We start from the raw sequence: 17,472 nt of genomic DNA, 5'->3' as shown, positions 1-17,472 counted from the left end.
CATCCCCCTTGGCATTTTTCCTATTTTGTTGCATTACAACCTGTAATTTAAATTGATTTTTATTTGGATTTCATGTAATGGACATACACAAAATAGTCCAAATTGGTGAAATGAAAAAAATACGTTTAAAAGATTTATACAAAATAAAAACCGGAAAAGTGGTGCGTGCATATGTATTCATCCCCTTTGCTATGAAGCCGCTAAATAAGATCTGGTGCAACCATCTACCTTCAGAAGTCTTATTATTCGATTGCACACAGGTGGACTTCATTTAAGTGTCACATGATCTCAGTGTGTATATGTACGCCTGTTCTGAAAGGCCCCAGAGTCTGCAATACCACTAAGCAAGGGGCACCACCAAGCAAGCGACACCATGAAGACCAAGGAGCTCTCCAAACAGGTCGGGGACAAAGTTGTGGAGAAATACAGATCAGGGTTGGGTTATAAAAAAAAATATCAAACTTTGAACATCCCACAGAACGCCATTTAAATCCATTATTAAAAAATGTAAATAATATGTCACCACAACAAACCTGCCAAGAGATTGCCACCCACCAAAACTCACGGACCAGGCAAGGAGAGAATTAATCAGAGGCGCAACAAAGAGACCAAAGATAACCCTGAAGGAGCTGCAAAGCTCCACAGCAGAGATTGGAGTATCTGTCCATAGGACCAGGGGCACGACAAGGTTCTTTGCACTCTGGGAGGGCGACTGTGTGAAGTTGTCAACTGTGATGGAGAGGTCTTTGAGCAGGCATGCCTTCCCTGGGAGGAAGAACAGTTCTGTCTTGAGGTGGTGGGCCGACATCCAAGTTGAGATATCTGCCAGACATGCAGAAGATGCGTGTCGCCACCTGGGTGTAAGAAGGGGGAAAAAGAGAAAAGTAGTTAAATGTCATCCGCATAACAATGTTAAGGGAGACCATGTGAGGATATGACGGAGCCGAGTGACTTGGTGTATATAGAGAAGAGATGGCCTAGAACCGAGCCCTCGGGATACCAGTAGTGAGAGTACGTGGTGCAGACACCGATCCTCTTCACTTCACCTGGAAGGAGTAGCCTGCCAGGTAGGATGCAATCCAAGAGTGTGCACAGCCCTGAGAGGGTGGAGAGGATGATCTTATGGTTCATGGTGTCTAAGGCAGTGGCTAGATCTAGGAGGATAAGAACAGAGGAGCCAGTGGTCAGGGAAGTGAGGAATGGGAGGTCTCCAGAGATGGTCTGGAAAAGGATGGAGGGGATGGGGTCGAGCGGGCAAGTTGTCGGGTGGCCAGACCTCACTAGTCGCAGGATGGCATCTGGCGAGAGGGGAGAAAGAGGTCAAGGCGTAGGGTAGTTCTGTGTGAGTGAGACCAGTGGACTCAATAGGCTGAGTGGTTAAAAAGGTTGACAACATCCGCTACTCATTGAAAGGGGTTGAGGGGTGGAGGATTTGAGGGAGGAGAAGGTGGGAAAAGAGTTTCCTTGTGTTAGAGGCAGAAGCTTGACATTTAGTGGTAGAAAGTGGCTTTAGCAGCAGGTGCAGAGGTAGAGAGGAGTAGGTGAAAGCATGATAGGTCCTCCGCAAGTTTAGTTTTCCTTTGTTTTCGCTCAGCTGCCAGGATTCCTGTTCTGTAAGCTCGCAATGAGTCACTCAGCCACGGAGCAGGAGGGGATGGCGGAGCCGGCCGGGAAAGAAACAAGACAGTGCGAGTCATAGGATGCTGAAAGGGAAGAGAGTAGGGTCGAAGAGGCAGAATCAGGAGACACAAGGAAGAAGGATTTAGCTGAAGTGCAAAGTGGTGTACTGAACATCATTGAGATGTTGAACTATACTGAACAAAAATATAAACGCAACATGTAAAATGAGCTGAAATAAAAGATCTCAGAAATTCTCCATACACACAAAAAGCTTATTTCTCTCAAATGTTGTGCACAAATGTATTTTACAGTGACTTTGGAAAGTATTTAGACCCCTTGACCTTTTCCACATATTGTTAGATTACAGCCTTATTCTAAAATGTTCCTGATCAATCTACACACTACCCAATAATTACAAAGCAAAAACTGGAATGGTTTTTGGTACCCTTTCCCAGATCTGTGCTTGGACATAATCCTGTCTCGGAGCTCTACGGACAATTCCTTCCATCTCATGGCTTGGTTTTTGCTCTGACATGCACTGTCAACTGTGTGACCTTTTATATAGACAGGTGTGTGTGCTTTTCCAATAATGTCCAATCAATTGAATTTACCCAGGTAGACTCCAATCTAGTTGTAGAAACATCTCAAGGATGATCAATGGAAGCAGGATGCACCTGAGTTCAATTTTGAGAGTGTCTGAATCTTAAGTAAATAAGGTATTTGTTTTTTTGTTTTTAATACATTTGCAAACATTATGTAGATTGCAGAGAATTGTTTTATTTAATCAATTTTAGAATAAGGCTGTAACGTAACAAAATGTGGAAAAAGTCAAGGGGTCTGAACTTTTAATCCCTGTTAGTGAGCATTTCTCCTTTGCCAAGATAATCTATCCACCTGACAGGTGTGGCATATCAAGAACTGATTAAACAGTATGATCATTACACCGGTGCATCTTGTGCTGGGGACAATAAAAGGCCATTCTAAAATGTGCAGTGTTATCAAAAAGTGAAAAGTGAAAGACTAAAGTTACATACATGGGATGCTTTAGTGAATTTCAGAATGTCTGGAATAGAAAAGGCAGAAATAAAACAATTCAATAAGCATTCGCAGCCAGATGTCACAAGTTTTGAGGAAGCATGCAATTGGCATGCTGACTTCAGTAATGACCACCAGAGCTGTTGCCAAAGAATTGAATGATAATGTTGCCACCATAAACTGCCTCCAACGTCGTTTTAAGAGAATTTGGCAGTACGTCCAACCGGCCCCATAACTACAGAGCATGTGTAACCACGCCAACCCTGGACCGCCACATCCGGCTTCTTCACCTGCGGGATTGTCTGAGACCAGCCACCCGGACAGCTGATGAAACTGAGGAGTATTTCTCTCTCATCATGCAGTTTTGTTGGAAAAAAAATAATTCTGATTGGCTGGGCCTGGCTCCCGAGTGGGTGGGCCTATGCCCACCCATGGCTACACCCCTGCCCAGTCATGTGAAATCCATAGATTAGGGCTTAATTTCTTTATTTCAATTGACTGATTTCCTTATGAACTGTAAGTCAAAACTTTTAGAATATTGCGTTTATATTTGTGTTTAGTATATATTGCCCCATATAGTCTGCATTAATAGACTGAAGACTTAGGCTGAATGGACCTATTTAATCTATCTACCAATCAAAATCCAGCGCAATAGGCTTCGCGCAGCAATCATCCTCTTGTCATTCTTGATAGGTTTCTTCTCAACAGAGATGGAAGGAAAACTATGTGCTAAATATATGTGTGACAGAGCTTAAACTAAATGTAAATGAAGTCATTGTGTCAAACGGCACGTTGGAAAGGAAAGCATTTTTAGATGGTCTTGGCATCTTAAGTTTCTTCGATTATTTTTCCATTTCTTAGCTTTCCAGATTGTTCTTTCAAATCCTCTTCAATCGCCACCTTAAATAGGTTGCAGTTTGTTGTAACTCATTACATTTTGATGACAAGTAATTACATCAAATTTTTCAAAACTCCCTATGACAATTGTAAGTCTGCCATTATGTGACAGTGACCCTGTGTTCTTTTTCATGACAAGTAGGCTCTTTAAAATAGACCAGACAACACTTTGAATCTATGCAGTCCATGCTGTGGCATTGTCTGTTCAACCATGCATTGAATACCGAACTGATAATAAAGAGATGACAGTGTTCAGCAGATCAGCCTTGTACTTCATCTCTCTCTGCCACCACAATCTATTGATCTGACCCCTTGTTTGCAGATATTTCCCTGGGCTGTCTAATTGGTGACCTACCTGACAGATGCTGGGGTTGAGGAGGGTTCTCTCTCCCTTTTTCCTTTTATTCCTCATCCTCCTCTCCTTGAATCATGCTGTCAGAGTGGATCACTCCCAAATGGATGGCCTTCCCACTTCTGTAATTTGCCGTGTTAGCTGTCCGGGTTCAGTTTCTCGCACTTAATCTTTGGCCACTTTCTCGGTGAAACATCTTGATTTAATCCAACCCTGTAAATTATTTATTGGCCGTGACTGATTCCAGATCTGTTGATGCATTTCACCTTCATTATTTTAACCTCTGCGTGTTGTTTCTCACGTCGATGGCAGTGTCACATTTGAATTCAATTTCACTGTCAATTAACTCATTTACACTCCCTGCACATTGGTTCTGGATGCTTTCAAGTTTTTTTTTTTCAATGGCTACTTGGCTACATTAGGGCTTTGGCTCCATGCTCACTGATTTGGAAATGGGCCTATTTATTTATTGCGGCGTCTGCTAGTGCAGATGCAAATAATAGGCTAAGTTTGTAAACATATCTGTTTTGTCTTCCCCTTAGTGTGGGTTGGCAATTGGCTTGTAGGATTGCTTCACCATTTACATTTGAAGTTATACTGTGGGATTTTCACAATGAGGCCCTTTATCTACTCACCCATAGTCAGATACCAACTCGTGGATACCAATTTTTGTGTCTGTGCATGCTAGCAGATACCCATAGACTTCCAGTCATTGCGCTAACACTAGTTAGCATTGGCTCGCAAAACTACCTCTAACTTCCTTCATATTGGACACAGAGACATATTAAAATGGTATCCATGAGTTCATCTGACTCTGAGGACGTAGATAAAGGGCATTATTGCCAAAATCCAGAAGTATCTCTTTAACATGGCAATCTTGGGTTATTTGTTAGCACTCAGGAGCAACACAATCCCTCATACATTACCACTGGAGAAGCATAGGATGAATGTTCTGCCGTTATGACCCTGTAGTGCTACTCCTCTGTGCTTTCCTCTTGTGGTTGAAGTGTTCCTACAGAATGAAGAGAAAGATGGAAAATGTAAGGAGAATCATCACAGGACCTGAAAGAATGCACCAAACCGATTTGTGCCAATTAGGAAGTCTGGAAATGTGATCAAACATCAAAATGATTTGTGCGTCCTCGAATGCCCCCTTCACCTCTACTGTTTGGAAAAATTGTTTTATTAGGGCCATTCACAACCAGTATGTCCTTTTAACAATGTGAAAAGCTGACCTTTATTGTGTAAAGCGTCCATTCCACAGAACATTATCTTGACCCATGCATAATTCACCGTACACAATGCATCTGTCTGTTAACTAGAGGAGCTTATCTCTTCCCTCTTCCTGTTGGTGGTATAGGTCCTAGAGCTCTGTTATGAATTCCATAATATTGTAGATATTATTCAGGCTACTCCTTAGGTGGAGGACACTTTGACATCAGATCCGTGCCATGCCAGGTTTCCCTGCCATTGATTGCCATTGTTTGGTTTGGTTTCCAGGTGCAGGAGAAGGATGTGGGAAGATCATCCAGCGCTTCCCCAAAAAGGACTGGGAGGGCACAGTGTTTCCCCAGGGGGTGGAGATGGTGAGTACATAACATTTAACTGAAACTGACTTATTCATGCACCCTGTGTGATAGCTGTGGTAGTGAGTTGCTTACTTCCCCTTAACCTCTCTACCTCAGTCTGCATGTTTGATGGGTGCGAGTTTAATACTGCAAGCAAAGATTGAAGATAGCTCTGGTTTCTCATCGCAGAACTTGAGTTGACCTAAAGGACACATGGGGCTCTGCCTGACAGAACAAAAATGTAGAGGTTTGCATAATTTCCTGTTGTGACTGTAAGCACCATTTTAGTGGTTATTTTGTCTGCAGACGGAAAATGGGCTTGTTAAGCTACGGTGCTCCAACCAATCATGCTGTTGGAGCGCTCTGTTCACTCAGGGAGCCCTCTCTAGTAGCTCTTCTGGAACTTTCTGGAGATTAATGTGTCATTTGTACAGGTTGTGCAGTGTTCCCCTGGTTAATCTTCTCACGGTGCCGACTTGCCGGAACAGTTTTGACCAATTCTTTTGTTGTTGAAATCCTGTGAAGTGCACTGTAAAATGTTATTTTGCCATATCGTACTGACAAGAACCCCAGGAGTGGAGCAACAGTTGAGACATCTTCCCATGTTCCCAGGACGCATGTTCTTCTGGAGGGTGCAGAGCAAATATTGGCATTTCCTGTGTCAACAAATGCATAATGATTGTTTATTCAAGAGTTTGTTTCAACACTTTCAGCTTCCACTAATTGGGACATTCTTACCCACCTCCCAGAATCCTCAGCTATGTCCAGCCTGTTATCGCTCTCTCTGCTGGGTGTCCCAATCTTCCTTTTTTGGTTGCATTAGGGAGTTGCATCTCTCGCTCTCCCTTTGGTCACTCTCATTATCTTTCTCCAGCCCCCTCTTCTCCGAGGGTGACTTAGGGGGGTCCTTGACTCGAGACATGGGGCCTGTTACCATCATGCACAAATCATTGCACTCATTGTGACCAAATATTTGCTTATCTGGGTCTGGAGAGATCTGGAAATCAATATCCAGGGCTGCAGTAAACTCACTGCCCCAGGCAGCCTCCCACAGTTCAACAGTGTTCTTTCTCCTGACAGCGCATGGCCAATGGGGCCTGCCCGCCTGTGTGTTTGTTTACTTGGACATACTAAATGATTTAAATTAGGATGCTTTTGGCCCACAGTCAACAGTGAGGAGAGTGAGGCGCCTCTTGAATGCCACTGTCCCGCGAAGACCCTAATTACCCGATAATTTTGACAGATTCCAGGAACTACTTAAGCATTTAGTTAGAACAAGCAAAATCAGCACAATTTCTTAAAGATGCGATCGCTGCATCATTTTGAACATTTGTTTACATTCACATTTGCACTTCTCCCCTCATGGAGGCTAAACTACTCTGCCTTTTTTAATGCCAAATGGATACACATGGACATTTATTTTTCCTCTGTTATACAGTATGTTCTAGTTCAATTTCATTTTCTCTCTCTCCTCAACAGCCCACTGGATTTTGTTACATTTAGCACTCAATGCTTTCAGTTTGTGGGTTATGTTACTCAATGTCCACATTTTTGGCATAGCCCTCATTTTGGGACGAGTAGTGCTGAGCGATGGATTTTTTATATATATATATATATATATATATATATATATTAAAAAAAACACACACTGCTCAAAAAAATAAAGGGAACACTTAAACAACACAATGTAACTCCAAGTCAATCACACTTCTGTGAAATCAAACTGTCCACTTAGGAAGCAACACTGATTGACAATAAATGTCACATGCTGTTGTGCAAATGGAATAGACAACAGATGGAAATTATAGGCAATTAGCAAGACACCCCCAATAAAGGAGTGGTTCTGCAGGTGGTGACCACAGACCACTTCTCAGTTCCTATGCTTCCTGGCTGATGTTTTGGTCACTTTTGAATGTTGGCGGTGCTTTCACTCTAGTGGTAGCATGAGACGGAGTCTACAACCCACACAAGTGGCTCAGGTAGTGCAGCTCATCCAGGATGGCACATCAATGCGAGCTGTGGCAAGAATGTTTGCTGTGTCTGTCAGCGTAGTGTCCAGAGCATGGAGGTGCTACCAGGAGACAGGCCAGTACATCAGGAGACGTGGAGGAGGCCGTAGGAGGGCAACAACCCAGCAGCAGGACCGCTACCTCCGCCTTTGTGCAAGGAGGAGCACTGCCAGAGCCCTGCAAAATGACCTCCAGCAGGCCACAAATGTGCATGTGTCTTCCATCCCTCTCCCTACTTGGAGTAGGGTAACTCTGTTTCGGGGGTGGCTGTTGTCATTGTGTTCCTGGTTCGAGCCCAGGTAGGAGCGAGGAGAGGGATGGAAGCTATACTGTTACACTGGCAATACTAAAGTACATATAAGAACATCCAATAGTCAAAGGTTAATGAAATACAAATGGTATAGAGAGAAATAGTCCTATATTTCCTATAATAACTACAACCTAAAACTTCTTACTTGGGAATATTGAAGACTCATGTTAAAAGGAACCACCAGCTTTCATATGTTCTCATGTTCTGAGCAAGGAATTTAAACGTTAGCTTTCTTACATGGCACATATTGCACTTTTACTTTATTCTCCAACACTTTGTTTTTGCATTATTTAAACCAAATTGAACATGTTTCATTATTTATTTGAGGCTAAATTGATTTTATTGATGTATTATATTAAGTTAAAATAAGTGTTCAGTATTGTTGTAATTTTCATTTTTTTTTGGTCCTCCAATAATCGGTATCAGCGTAGAAAAATCATAAAATCGGTCGACCTCTAGTAAGAAGTTAATTGACCCCCATAAACGTTACGGACATATACCAGAAGCTGTGCCAGGCCCACCACGTCTGTTGACTCATCCAGCTGTAACGCATGCAGTAATTATTTGAAAACATCTCCTGCCATGTCACTGTTGCGTCATGAAACGGTGTTTGTTTGATGGCATTGTCTGTATAGGTTTTTTGGTGTTTTCCCCCAGCATTGTCTCAGCCATATCCGCGGCAGCAGGAAGAGTTAAGTCCTCCGCAATAGTATGGGGTTTGTCTGTCCTAGCCACTCGGTAGCTCACCATATAAGATGCTTCTAGCCCCTTCTTATTAATGGTATCTGTTGCTTTTATACATGTCCTACTACTCGAAACTTGTCTTAGTTTTCGCTCAAACTCCTGTGGTTTATTTTTGAAGTTGGCATGTTTTGTTTCTAAATGTCTATGCAAGAGTGAAGGTTTCATCCAGTTGTGAGAGAGTACTTTTACACATATAACACACTGTGGCTGAGGAAAGGCACTACCCCCAATATAAGTGAACCATATATCAATATAGTTCTCATCATATTTACGCCTCTTCGATGGTCCAACATCCCTGTCTGTTCGTGCTTTCCCGGGTAAGGGGGCAGTAGCTCTTCGGCTGCATCAGATTCACAACTGTCAGTGTCCATGCTAGCTGGGCTAACAACAAATGTAGAATTCTTGATGCTAGCATTGGATGTGCTCGTGGAAGCAGAACAACTTGTGTCGTCGACAGGTGCAGTTGTAGTACTGCTGGTAGTAGCAGTACTACCAGTAGAGCTGGTATGTGTCTATGGATGCAGGCCTTAATTTATTTAACAATTTAATCCATTTTAGAGCAAACAGAATGAGCAGCAGCTACGTTTGGCTACATACGGACCGTTAGTGGAATTCCCGCAAGAGTAACTTTTAATGTGATTGGATATTAATTATTTGACTAGGCTACTTTTATTTGACATTGTTGTCAACACTAGATGGTTTAATTTTATTTTTGGCAGTGAAACGAGGCTAATCAGGCAGGGGGGAAAAATGTAGAGCCCCATTGTAAAATCTAAATGGACTGGTTGAAAATGACACTTAAAAAAAAAAAAAAAAAGGTATTTTTATATATATATATATATATATATATATATATATATATATATATATATATATATATATATATATATATATAAAAAAGAATCACATTTTTATTTGGCCTACCCCAGACCGCATTGCGCGTACCCCTGCGGGTACCCCAGTTTGGGGATACCTGGCCTAGATCATCTGACATTCAAGAGAGAGGAAAAAACATTTTCTGACATTTCTGACAAACATTTGCTGCTTTGGTGAGACTAGCTCTGTCTACGTTGTTCTCTTGCTTTGTGTAAATATAACATTTATTTAAATAGGCTATAGGAATATAGGCAATTTACTCAATGTCTACCATGCACTGTCCTGCTGTGTGCTGCCTGTTCCAGTTCTGATCAGAGTACTTGTTCGATACAGTGATTTTTACTTATCCATTCGGACAACTGAAATCTACTTTCTGGTTGTCCCACAATTGTTTTACTTTGCCAGGACAAGGCCTGAATGTCAAGCCCTGCTCACCTCAGTGCTGAGTGACTCCACACTTTGATTTGCCCTGGTGAATGAGGTTTCCTGCTAGCTGTTAGCTTGGCTGGTGTATACCTAGTCCCTATTTGGTTTGAGTAGAAAAACAGGATGATGGAATTAGCCTTTTGTCAAAGGATTTTTTTTTTCTTACTTCAGAAATGGAAACTTTGTTTGATTTAGGCTAGGCCTAGTCATGCAAACCTCATGTAGCATTGACATTCTAGTCAGAATAAATAGACCTCACTCTGTATGCCTACAAGTCATTCTTGTTTTTCTCTTGACATTAAAGTAGATGTTACAATCCTGTCCATTTTTTATGCAGTCAGGTGGTTTCTTGGTAAGCCCAGGCACATTCCTCCTGGCTTAGGTGAAAGTGAACTAGGGAGATTTGGTAGCATTACTAAGATGCTCACTAGTCTCTGTGCTAAGCTGAAGCTTTCTCCGGTACCAACTCGTCTTGTCTAGAGAAGCGCTTTGCATTTCAGAGTAATCATGCATCACAACAGCCGTCTGAGTTTGATAGCACAGTCAGTCAGTCTCATCCAGGCCTTTCAAGAGGTCCAGTGAAATAGACCAGACCGGACCGTAACGAACCAGACCGGCAGGTGGAGGAGCCCGTGAGCAGCCTACCTGTTTGTTGCATAATCTATGTCAATGTTGTGGAAGCCAGGATGGATTGAGAGAGGAGCCTATTTTCTTTCAGTGGGAATGGGAAATATTTGTAAACCTCAGTGATTTCCATTAATGGTTCGATGTTCCTTTTCAAGGAAAAACAGAGACCTGTATGGATGCAGCAATATACTGCCTACATCTTTTTGTTGGCAGATGTACGCTTAAAGGTTATGAACAGTCGGTCTTGTTTTTCATGAAATTGGATGAAACTTGTATGACAAATGACTGCTTTTACATTGAAAAAATGTTTGATCATAAAATGAATTGTCCCCTCCCCCATGTCAAACACTTGGATTCAGGAGGTGGGATTATTAAGTGGATAGGCTGACTCATTTTAATACTCCAATGGTAACATGATATTCTCTTACCAAATTTAAATAAGGTCCCACAGTTGACAGTGTATATCAGGGCAAAAACCAGCTCAGACAGGATTGTGTCGAGGCACTGATCTGGGGAAGGGTACTAAAACATTTCTGCAGCTTTGAAGGTCCACAAGAACCCAGTGGCCTCCATCATTCTTAAATGGAAGAAGTTTGGAACCACCAAGCTGGCCGCCCGGCCAAACTGAGCAATCGGGGGAGAAGGGCCTTGGTCAAGGAAGTGACCAAGAACCCGATGGTCACTCTGACAGAGCTCTAGAGTTCCTCTGTGGAGATGGGAGAACCTTCCAGAAGGACAACCATCTCTGCAGCACTCCACCAATCAGGCCTTTATGGTAGAGTGGCCAGGCGGAAGCCTCTCCTCAGTAAAGGCACATGGCAGCCTGCTTGTAGCTGTGATACCTGAAATCAATTATCTTGTTATACAACGGGTGGGTCTAATCCTGAATGGTGATTGGCTAAAACCGCATTGCAGCCGGTGTCTATTCCACAAGTTACCACCGGCTAAATCTATTACGTTAAAATGCCTATTTACTCTGTTTCATCTGACTGCGCAATCTACTGTCTCATCAGCCCAGCCAAGCAATTTATAAACTTGATCTCCACTATAAAAGCCTCTAGACATTATCTAACATTTCTTTTAGACTAACAATTTGTTTTCAACAGCGGAGATTTGTATAAACCTTGCTGTCTCTCCGACATTTTCAACTGGGTTTCAATATTCAAATTTGATCTCCGGCTGTCCCATAGTAGTGAAGGAGTTGGGACGAGACAGATAGGCAGGCAGCGTTTCTCATCCAGTCTAAATCATGAATCAGCTGGTATCATTTTTATGGATATATACAAAGAAATGTCAATTGAAATAAGGTAAAAGGTGTAGCTAGTTTGCAGTCTTTCCAGCTTCAGTTTGAAGTGATTGTTTTAGCTGTGTTGTTGGCTAGCTCCTCCGAACAACAGACGATTAGGTACATTTTCTATGCAAGACAAAATCACGCTTCATTAGCTCTTAAGGAGGTATCCAAATAAATGTTACTAGAAAAAACAGCTTAAGCAAATGCAGCTACATTGCTGTTATTCTGGCTTTTTGACCATCACTAAGTTAGCCATAGTTGGCTAGCTAGCAAGCAAGGGATAAGAACGTTGCCAGCCAGTATGGCAATGGAACATTTTAGAACAAACGACTAGATCTCATCCATAGATACTGAACATAAAGACTGAATGACTGGGTCGTGTCTCTGGCAACCGAACCGATAGAACGAACAACCAGCCGGCTTGGGTAGCAACCCTAGATTTGTGTCAGGACTATATCTTGTGGTAGTATGAAAACTTCATCAAAATTTAGTTTTTAATGAAAATATGTCAATCGTTATTTGAATATGTTTATAATCTGTTGTATAAAAGTGATATTGCCCTCGAAGCCGGTGTTTGGAGGATATATTGGCACGGTTTGCCAGCACTCGTCTTCGTCTTGGGCCTAACACCCGTGACAGTATATCCTCCAAACACTAGCTTTTCTGGCATTATTACTTAATTGTAGTTCGCCACGGTATGCTGCTACTGTGAGAATGTGACATGCAGGTACGACTGCTAGCATGAAAAACCCATATCAAGGAATGCTCATGAAATATGCTATCATGTGCATATATTAGCACTGCCTTTTCACAAGTCTGAGTCTGTAATACCAACATGTTTCAAGCAGACCACCATAGTCCCTGTGCCCAAGAACACAAAGGTAACCTGCCTAAATGACTACCGACCCGTAGCACTCATGTCTGTAGCCATGAAATCCTTTGAAAGGCTGGTAATGGCTCACATAAACACCATTATCCCAGAAACCCTACACCCACTCCAATTTGCATACCGCCCCAACAGATCCACAGATGATGCAATCTCTATTGCACTCCACACTGCCCTTTCACACCTGGACAAGAGGAACGTCTATGTGAGAATGCTATTCATTGACTACAGCTCAGCGTTCAACACCGTAGTTCCCTCAAAGCTCATAATTAAGCTAGGGACCCTGGGACTAAACACCTCCCTCTGCAACTGGATCCTGGACTTCCTGACGAGCCGCCCCCAGGTGGTAAGGGTAGATAAAACACAACCGCCACGCTGATCCTCATCAAAGGGGCCCCTCAGGGGTGCGTGCTCACTCCCTGTTCACTCATGACTGCACGACTCCAACACCATCAATAAGGTTGCTGATGACACAACAGTGGTAGGCTTGATCACCGACAACGATGAGGAGGAAGTCAGAGACCTGACCATGTAGTGCAAGGACAACAACCTCTCCCTCAATTTGATCAAGACAAAGGAGATGATTGTGGACTACAGAAAAAGGAGGACCAAGCATGCCCACATTCTCATTGACAAGGCTATAGTGGAGCAGGTTGAGAGCTTCAAGTTGCTTGGTGTCCACATCACCAACAAACTAACATGGTCCAAGCACACCAAGACAGTTGTGAAGAGGGCACGACAAAACCTATTCCCCCTCAGGAGACTGAAAAGATTTGGCATGGGTCCTGAGATCGTCAAAAGGTTCTACAGCTGCACCATCGAGAGCATCCTGACGGTTTGCATCACTGCCTGGTATGGCAACTGCTCGGCCTCTGACCGCAAGGCACTACAGAGGGTAGTGCGTACGGCCCAGTACATCACTAGGGCCAAGCTTCCTGCCATCCAAGACCTCTATACCAGGCGGTGTCAGAGGAAGGCCCTAAAAATTGTCAAAGACTCCAGCAACCCTAGTCATAGACTGTTCTCTGCTACCGCACGGCAAGCTGTACCGGAGTGCCAAGTCTAGGTCCAGTGCCTTCTAAACAGCTTCTACCCCCAAGCCATAAGACTCCTGAATATCTAATCAAATGACTACCCAGACTATTTGCAACCCCCCCCCCCCCTCTACTTACATGTACATATTACCTCGACACCGGTGCCCCGCGCATTGACTCTGTACCGGTACCCCCTGTATATAGCCCCGCTATTGTTATTACTGCTGCTCTTTTAATTATTTGTTATTGTTCTCTTACTTTTTCTAGGTGTTTTCTTAAAACTGCATTGTTGGTTAAATGCTTTTAAGTAAGCATTTCACTGTAAGGTCAAATACCTGTTGTTGTATTTGGTGCATTCAAGTAAACGTGTATTTGTCACATCTCAATTTTAAATAAAGTATGCTGACTTATCTCAAAAGGTACTAAAAAGATCAGAACAATTTATTTATCTGAACTTTGATTTTGGCCACTAGGTTGAACTTAGACAATTATGTGTAACTTAACCTTTCTGGCGCAGGCGTTCCGCTAGCAACCCACCTCGACAACATCCTGTGAAATTGCAGAGCGCCATATTCAAAATACAGAAATAGTCATAATAAACATTCATAAAAATACAAGTGTTATACATCGGCTTAAAGATGAAACTTCTTGTTAATCCAGCTGCTTTGTCAGATTTCAAAAAGTCTTTACGGCGAAAGCATACCATGCGATTATCTGAGGACAGCGCCCCGCTTACAAAGCATACAAACATTTTCCAACCAAATAGATGAGTCACGAAAGTCAGAAATAGTGATAAAATTAATCACTTACCTTTGAAGATCTTCATCTGGTTGCAGTCACAAGAGTCCCAGATACACAATAAATGTTTGTTTTGTTTGATAAAGTCCCTCTTTATATCCCAAAAACTCTTTTGTTGGCGTGTTTTGTTCAGTAATCCACTGGCTCAAAGGCGGTCAAAACATGCAGACGAATACATCCTAATAGTACCGGTAAAGTCTGTCGAAACAACATGTCAAACGATGTTTATAATTAATCCTCAGGTTGTCAATTGTCTAAATAATCGATAATATTTCAACCGGACAATAGCGTATTCAATAGTAAGGAAAAACAACAAAGGGCGTGCACTCGGTCATGCGCGCAAACCAGTGCTGCATGATTCTACAGTCCACAGACAGAAAGGTCTCATTCTTCTTCATTTTTCAGAAAACAAGCCTGAAACAATGTCTAAAGTTTGACATCTAGTGGAAGCCATAGGAACTGCAATCTGGTTCCTAACCCATTAGATACTTAATAGGCATTCAATTGAAAACTACCCACATCAAAAAAATACCACTTCCTGGATTGATTTCTCAGGTTTTCGCCTGCCGTATCAGTTCTGTTATACTCAGACATTATTTTAACAGTTTTGGAAACTTTAGAGTTTTCTATCCAAATATACCAATTATATGCATATCCTAGCTTCTGGGCCTGAGTAACATGGAGTTTACTTTGGGCACGCTTCTCATCCAGACGTCGAAATACTGCCCCCAAGCCATAAGTTTTCATTAAACATCTGATTGGCTTAGAATAACAAAATGTATGTATATAACAACCAGATTAATTAGTTGAAACATTAAACAGCAGAAAAGATGGAATTGGGCTTAATATGTACGCATTTCAAAGAGCTGTGATATTTTAGTCACTCAAATGGCTATTTTACATGGGAATCAGAATGACTTCGGGAACTTAAAAAAAAAAAAAAAGTGCATTTAATGAATGACAAATCTACATGAATGCAATGTAGATGCCAGAGCTGCAGCTGAAGTCTGAAGGTCTCTGGCCAGTGTCAATGGTTTTAGGTGAACATTCCAGAAACCTTGTTTATGCATGGGTGTTTATGGGATTTTACAAAGGAGACACAAGCTCTTAGTGAAGAACAAATATACTTATTTTGAGGATGTTGTGCTGTGGGGTATTGTGGTCATTTCCTGTGTGAGTCACTGGGTCTGCTCTGGTGGTGGCCATCATGGCTGTGCTGCTCTGTGAGTTATAGCACTAATGTATCACACTGCAGAGCCATCTTCACACTCCATCTCCTAGGGATCAATGAGCTATGAGCGCATCCTCACAGCATCATCCTCCAAACATCCATCCCCTGTAGGGTGGTAGTTAAATATAGAAGCAGTACCACTAGTTCAGCCAAACATCACTCATGTCTTCAGATGTCTTTGGACACCCATGTGTGCTTGGGTTCCAATATATGGTCCGTGTGTGTTTTGTTTATCGTATTTCCCCCCCCCCTTTAATACTTCCATGTTGATTTGTGGTGATGTGGCATTTAGGAGGCATTGTGCGTGTGGAAGACCCCCAAGAGCAGCTTCAGTCAATGTGTCTGAGACTGGAGAGAAGATTTACTGGCCCATATGTGGCACATTAGATTGCATTACAGTAAGCAACCAAAAGCTGAGTAAACATGAACATTTATAACAGCCACATTTGGACTAATACACTTCATGGTTTCTAAATTGTGCGCTTCCTCTAAAATGATATGTTTAAGACAATTAGAGAATTGGATGAAACCAAAAGCATTCATATGTTGTTGATGTATTTATTTTTTGCAAATGGAGAAAGTACAGACAAGTGAGGCAGCACATAGCCTATAAGGCGGCCAGTTCTGGTGTCCCCACTGCGGTGTGACACTTTGGTCAAAGGCCAAATGAGTGGGATTCTAGCTTTGAACTTTTTAATGAAGATACACCATAGTGTTTTAACATACCCCACCAAGCAATTTGGCTCGAGTTTTAGCTGGTATGTAAATTGTTATTATTTGCAGATTTCCTCCACGCCATAAAAAAGAAAATGAGTAATTTACTAACGCTTGGAATACATCTGTAGAATGAAAAGAAAACGGATGGGGCTAAGCACGAAATGCATTTTGCGGTCAAAACAGGCCCCCAGCAAACTAAATAACCACAGATGAAGAATGCACCAAGAAAAAGCGTTTACAACTCAAGCTCTGAAAATGTGTTTCTAATCTTTTCAGGCAAGTGACGATTAGGCTATATATATCACCAAGCTCCACTCCTCTCATCTGCCAGGCTGTCCTGCTCTGCATAGGCCTAGAGCCTGTGGTGTTAGACAACTTCACTCAGGAAGTCTCTGTGTGTGTCAAAATGGATGTTATTGTCCCAAACAGATTTGTTCACTGCAGGCCACTTGTTGCAATATTCCTCTCCACACACGAGCTTACCTCTACCGTTGCATTGGCTAGTGAAGGGGGAGAAAATGGATACAGATACAGTTGAAGTCGGAAGTTTACATACACCTTAGCCAAATACAATTTAACTCAGTTTTTCACAATTCCTGACATTTAATCTTAATACAAATTCCCTGTCTTAGGTCAGATAGGATCAATACTTTTTAGTTTAAGAATGTTAAATGTCTGAATAATAGTAGAGTGATTTATTTCAGCTTTTATTTCTTTCATCACATTCACAGTGGGTCAGAAGTTTACATGCACTCAATTAGTATTTGGTAGCATTGCCTTTTTAAATTCTTTAACTTGGGTCAAACGTTTTTTTTTGTAGCCTTCCACAAGCTTCCCACAATAAGTTCAGTGAATTTTGTCCCATTCCTCCTGACAGAGTTGGTGTAACTGAGTCAGGTTTCTAGGCCTGCTTGCTCGCACACACTTTCAGTTCTGCCCACACATTTTTCTATAGGATTGAGGTCAGGGCTTTGTGATGGCCACTCCAATACCTTGACTTTGTTGTCCTTAAGCCATTTTGCCACAACTTTCGAAGTATGCATGCGGTCAT

At 42.1% G+C, this 17,472-nt stretch overlaps 1 protein-coding gene across 1 annotated transcript in view; it reads left to right on the top strand.

Moving 5' to 3' along the window:
• The window catches only part of LOC120046664 (myotubularin-related protein 13-like), a 160,579-nt gene that overhangs the window by 29,338 nt on the left and 113,769 nt on the right, over nt 1-17,472 (top strand). The window contains exon 2 of the mRNA XM_038992064.1: nt 5,405-5,490. Within this exon, the coding sequence (XP_038847992.1) occupies nt 5,405-5,490 (86 nt within the window). The remainder of the gene's footprint in view (nt 1-5,404; nt 5,491-17,472) is intronic.

The sequence above is a fragment of the Salvelinus namaycush genome, chromosome 1, assembly GCF_016432855.1.
Source record: "Salvelinus namaycush isolate Seneca chromosome 1, SaNama_1.0, whole genome shotgun sequence".
Lineage (NCBI taxonomy): Eukaryota > Metazoa > Chordata > Actinopteri > Salmoniformes > Salmonidae > Salvelinus > Salvelinus namaycush.
The sequence above is the reverse complement of the archived record's forward strand: the minus strand, read 5'-3'. Positions and strand labels throughout refer to the sequence as shown.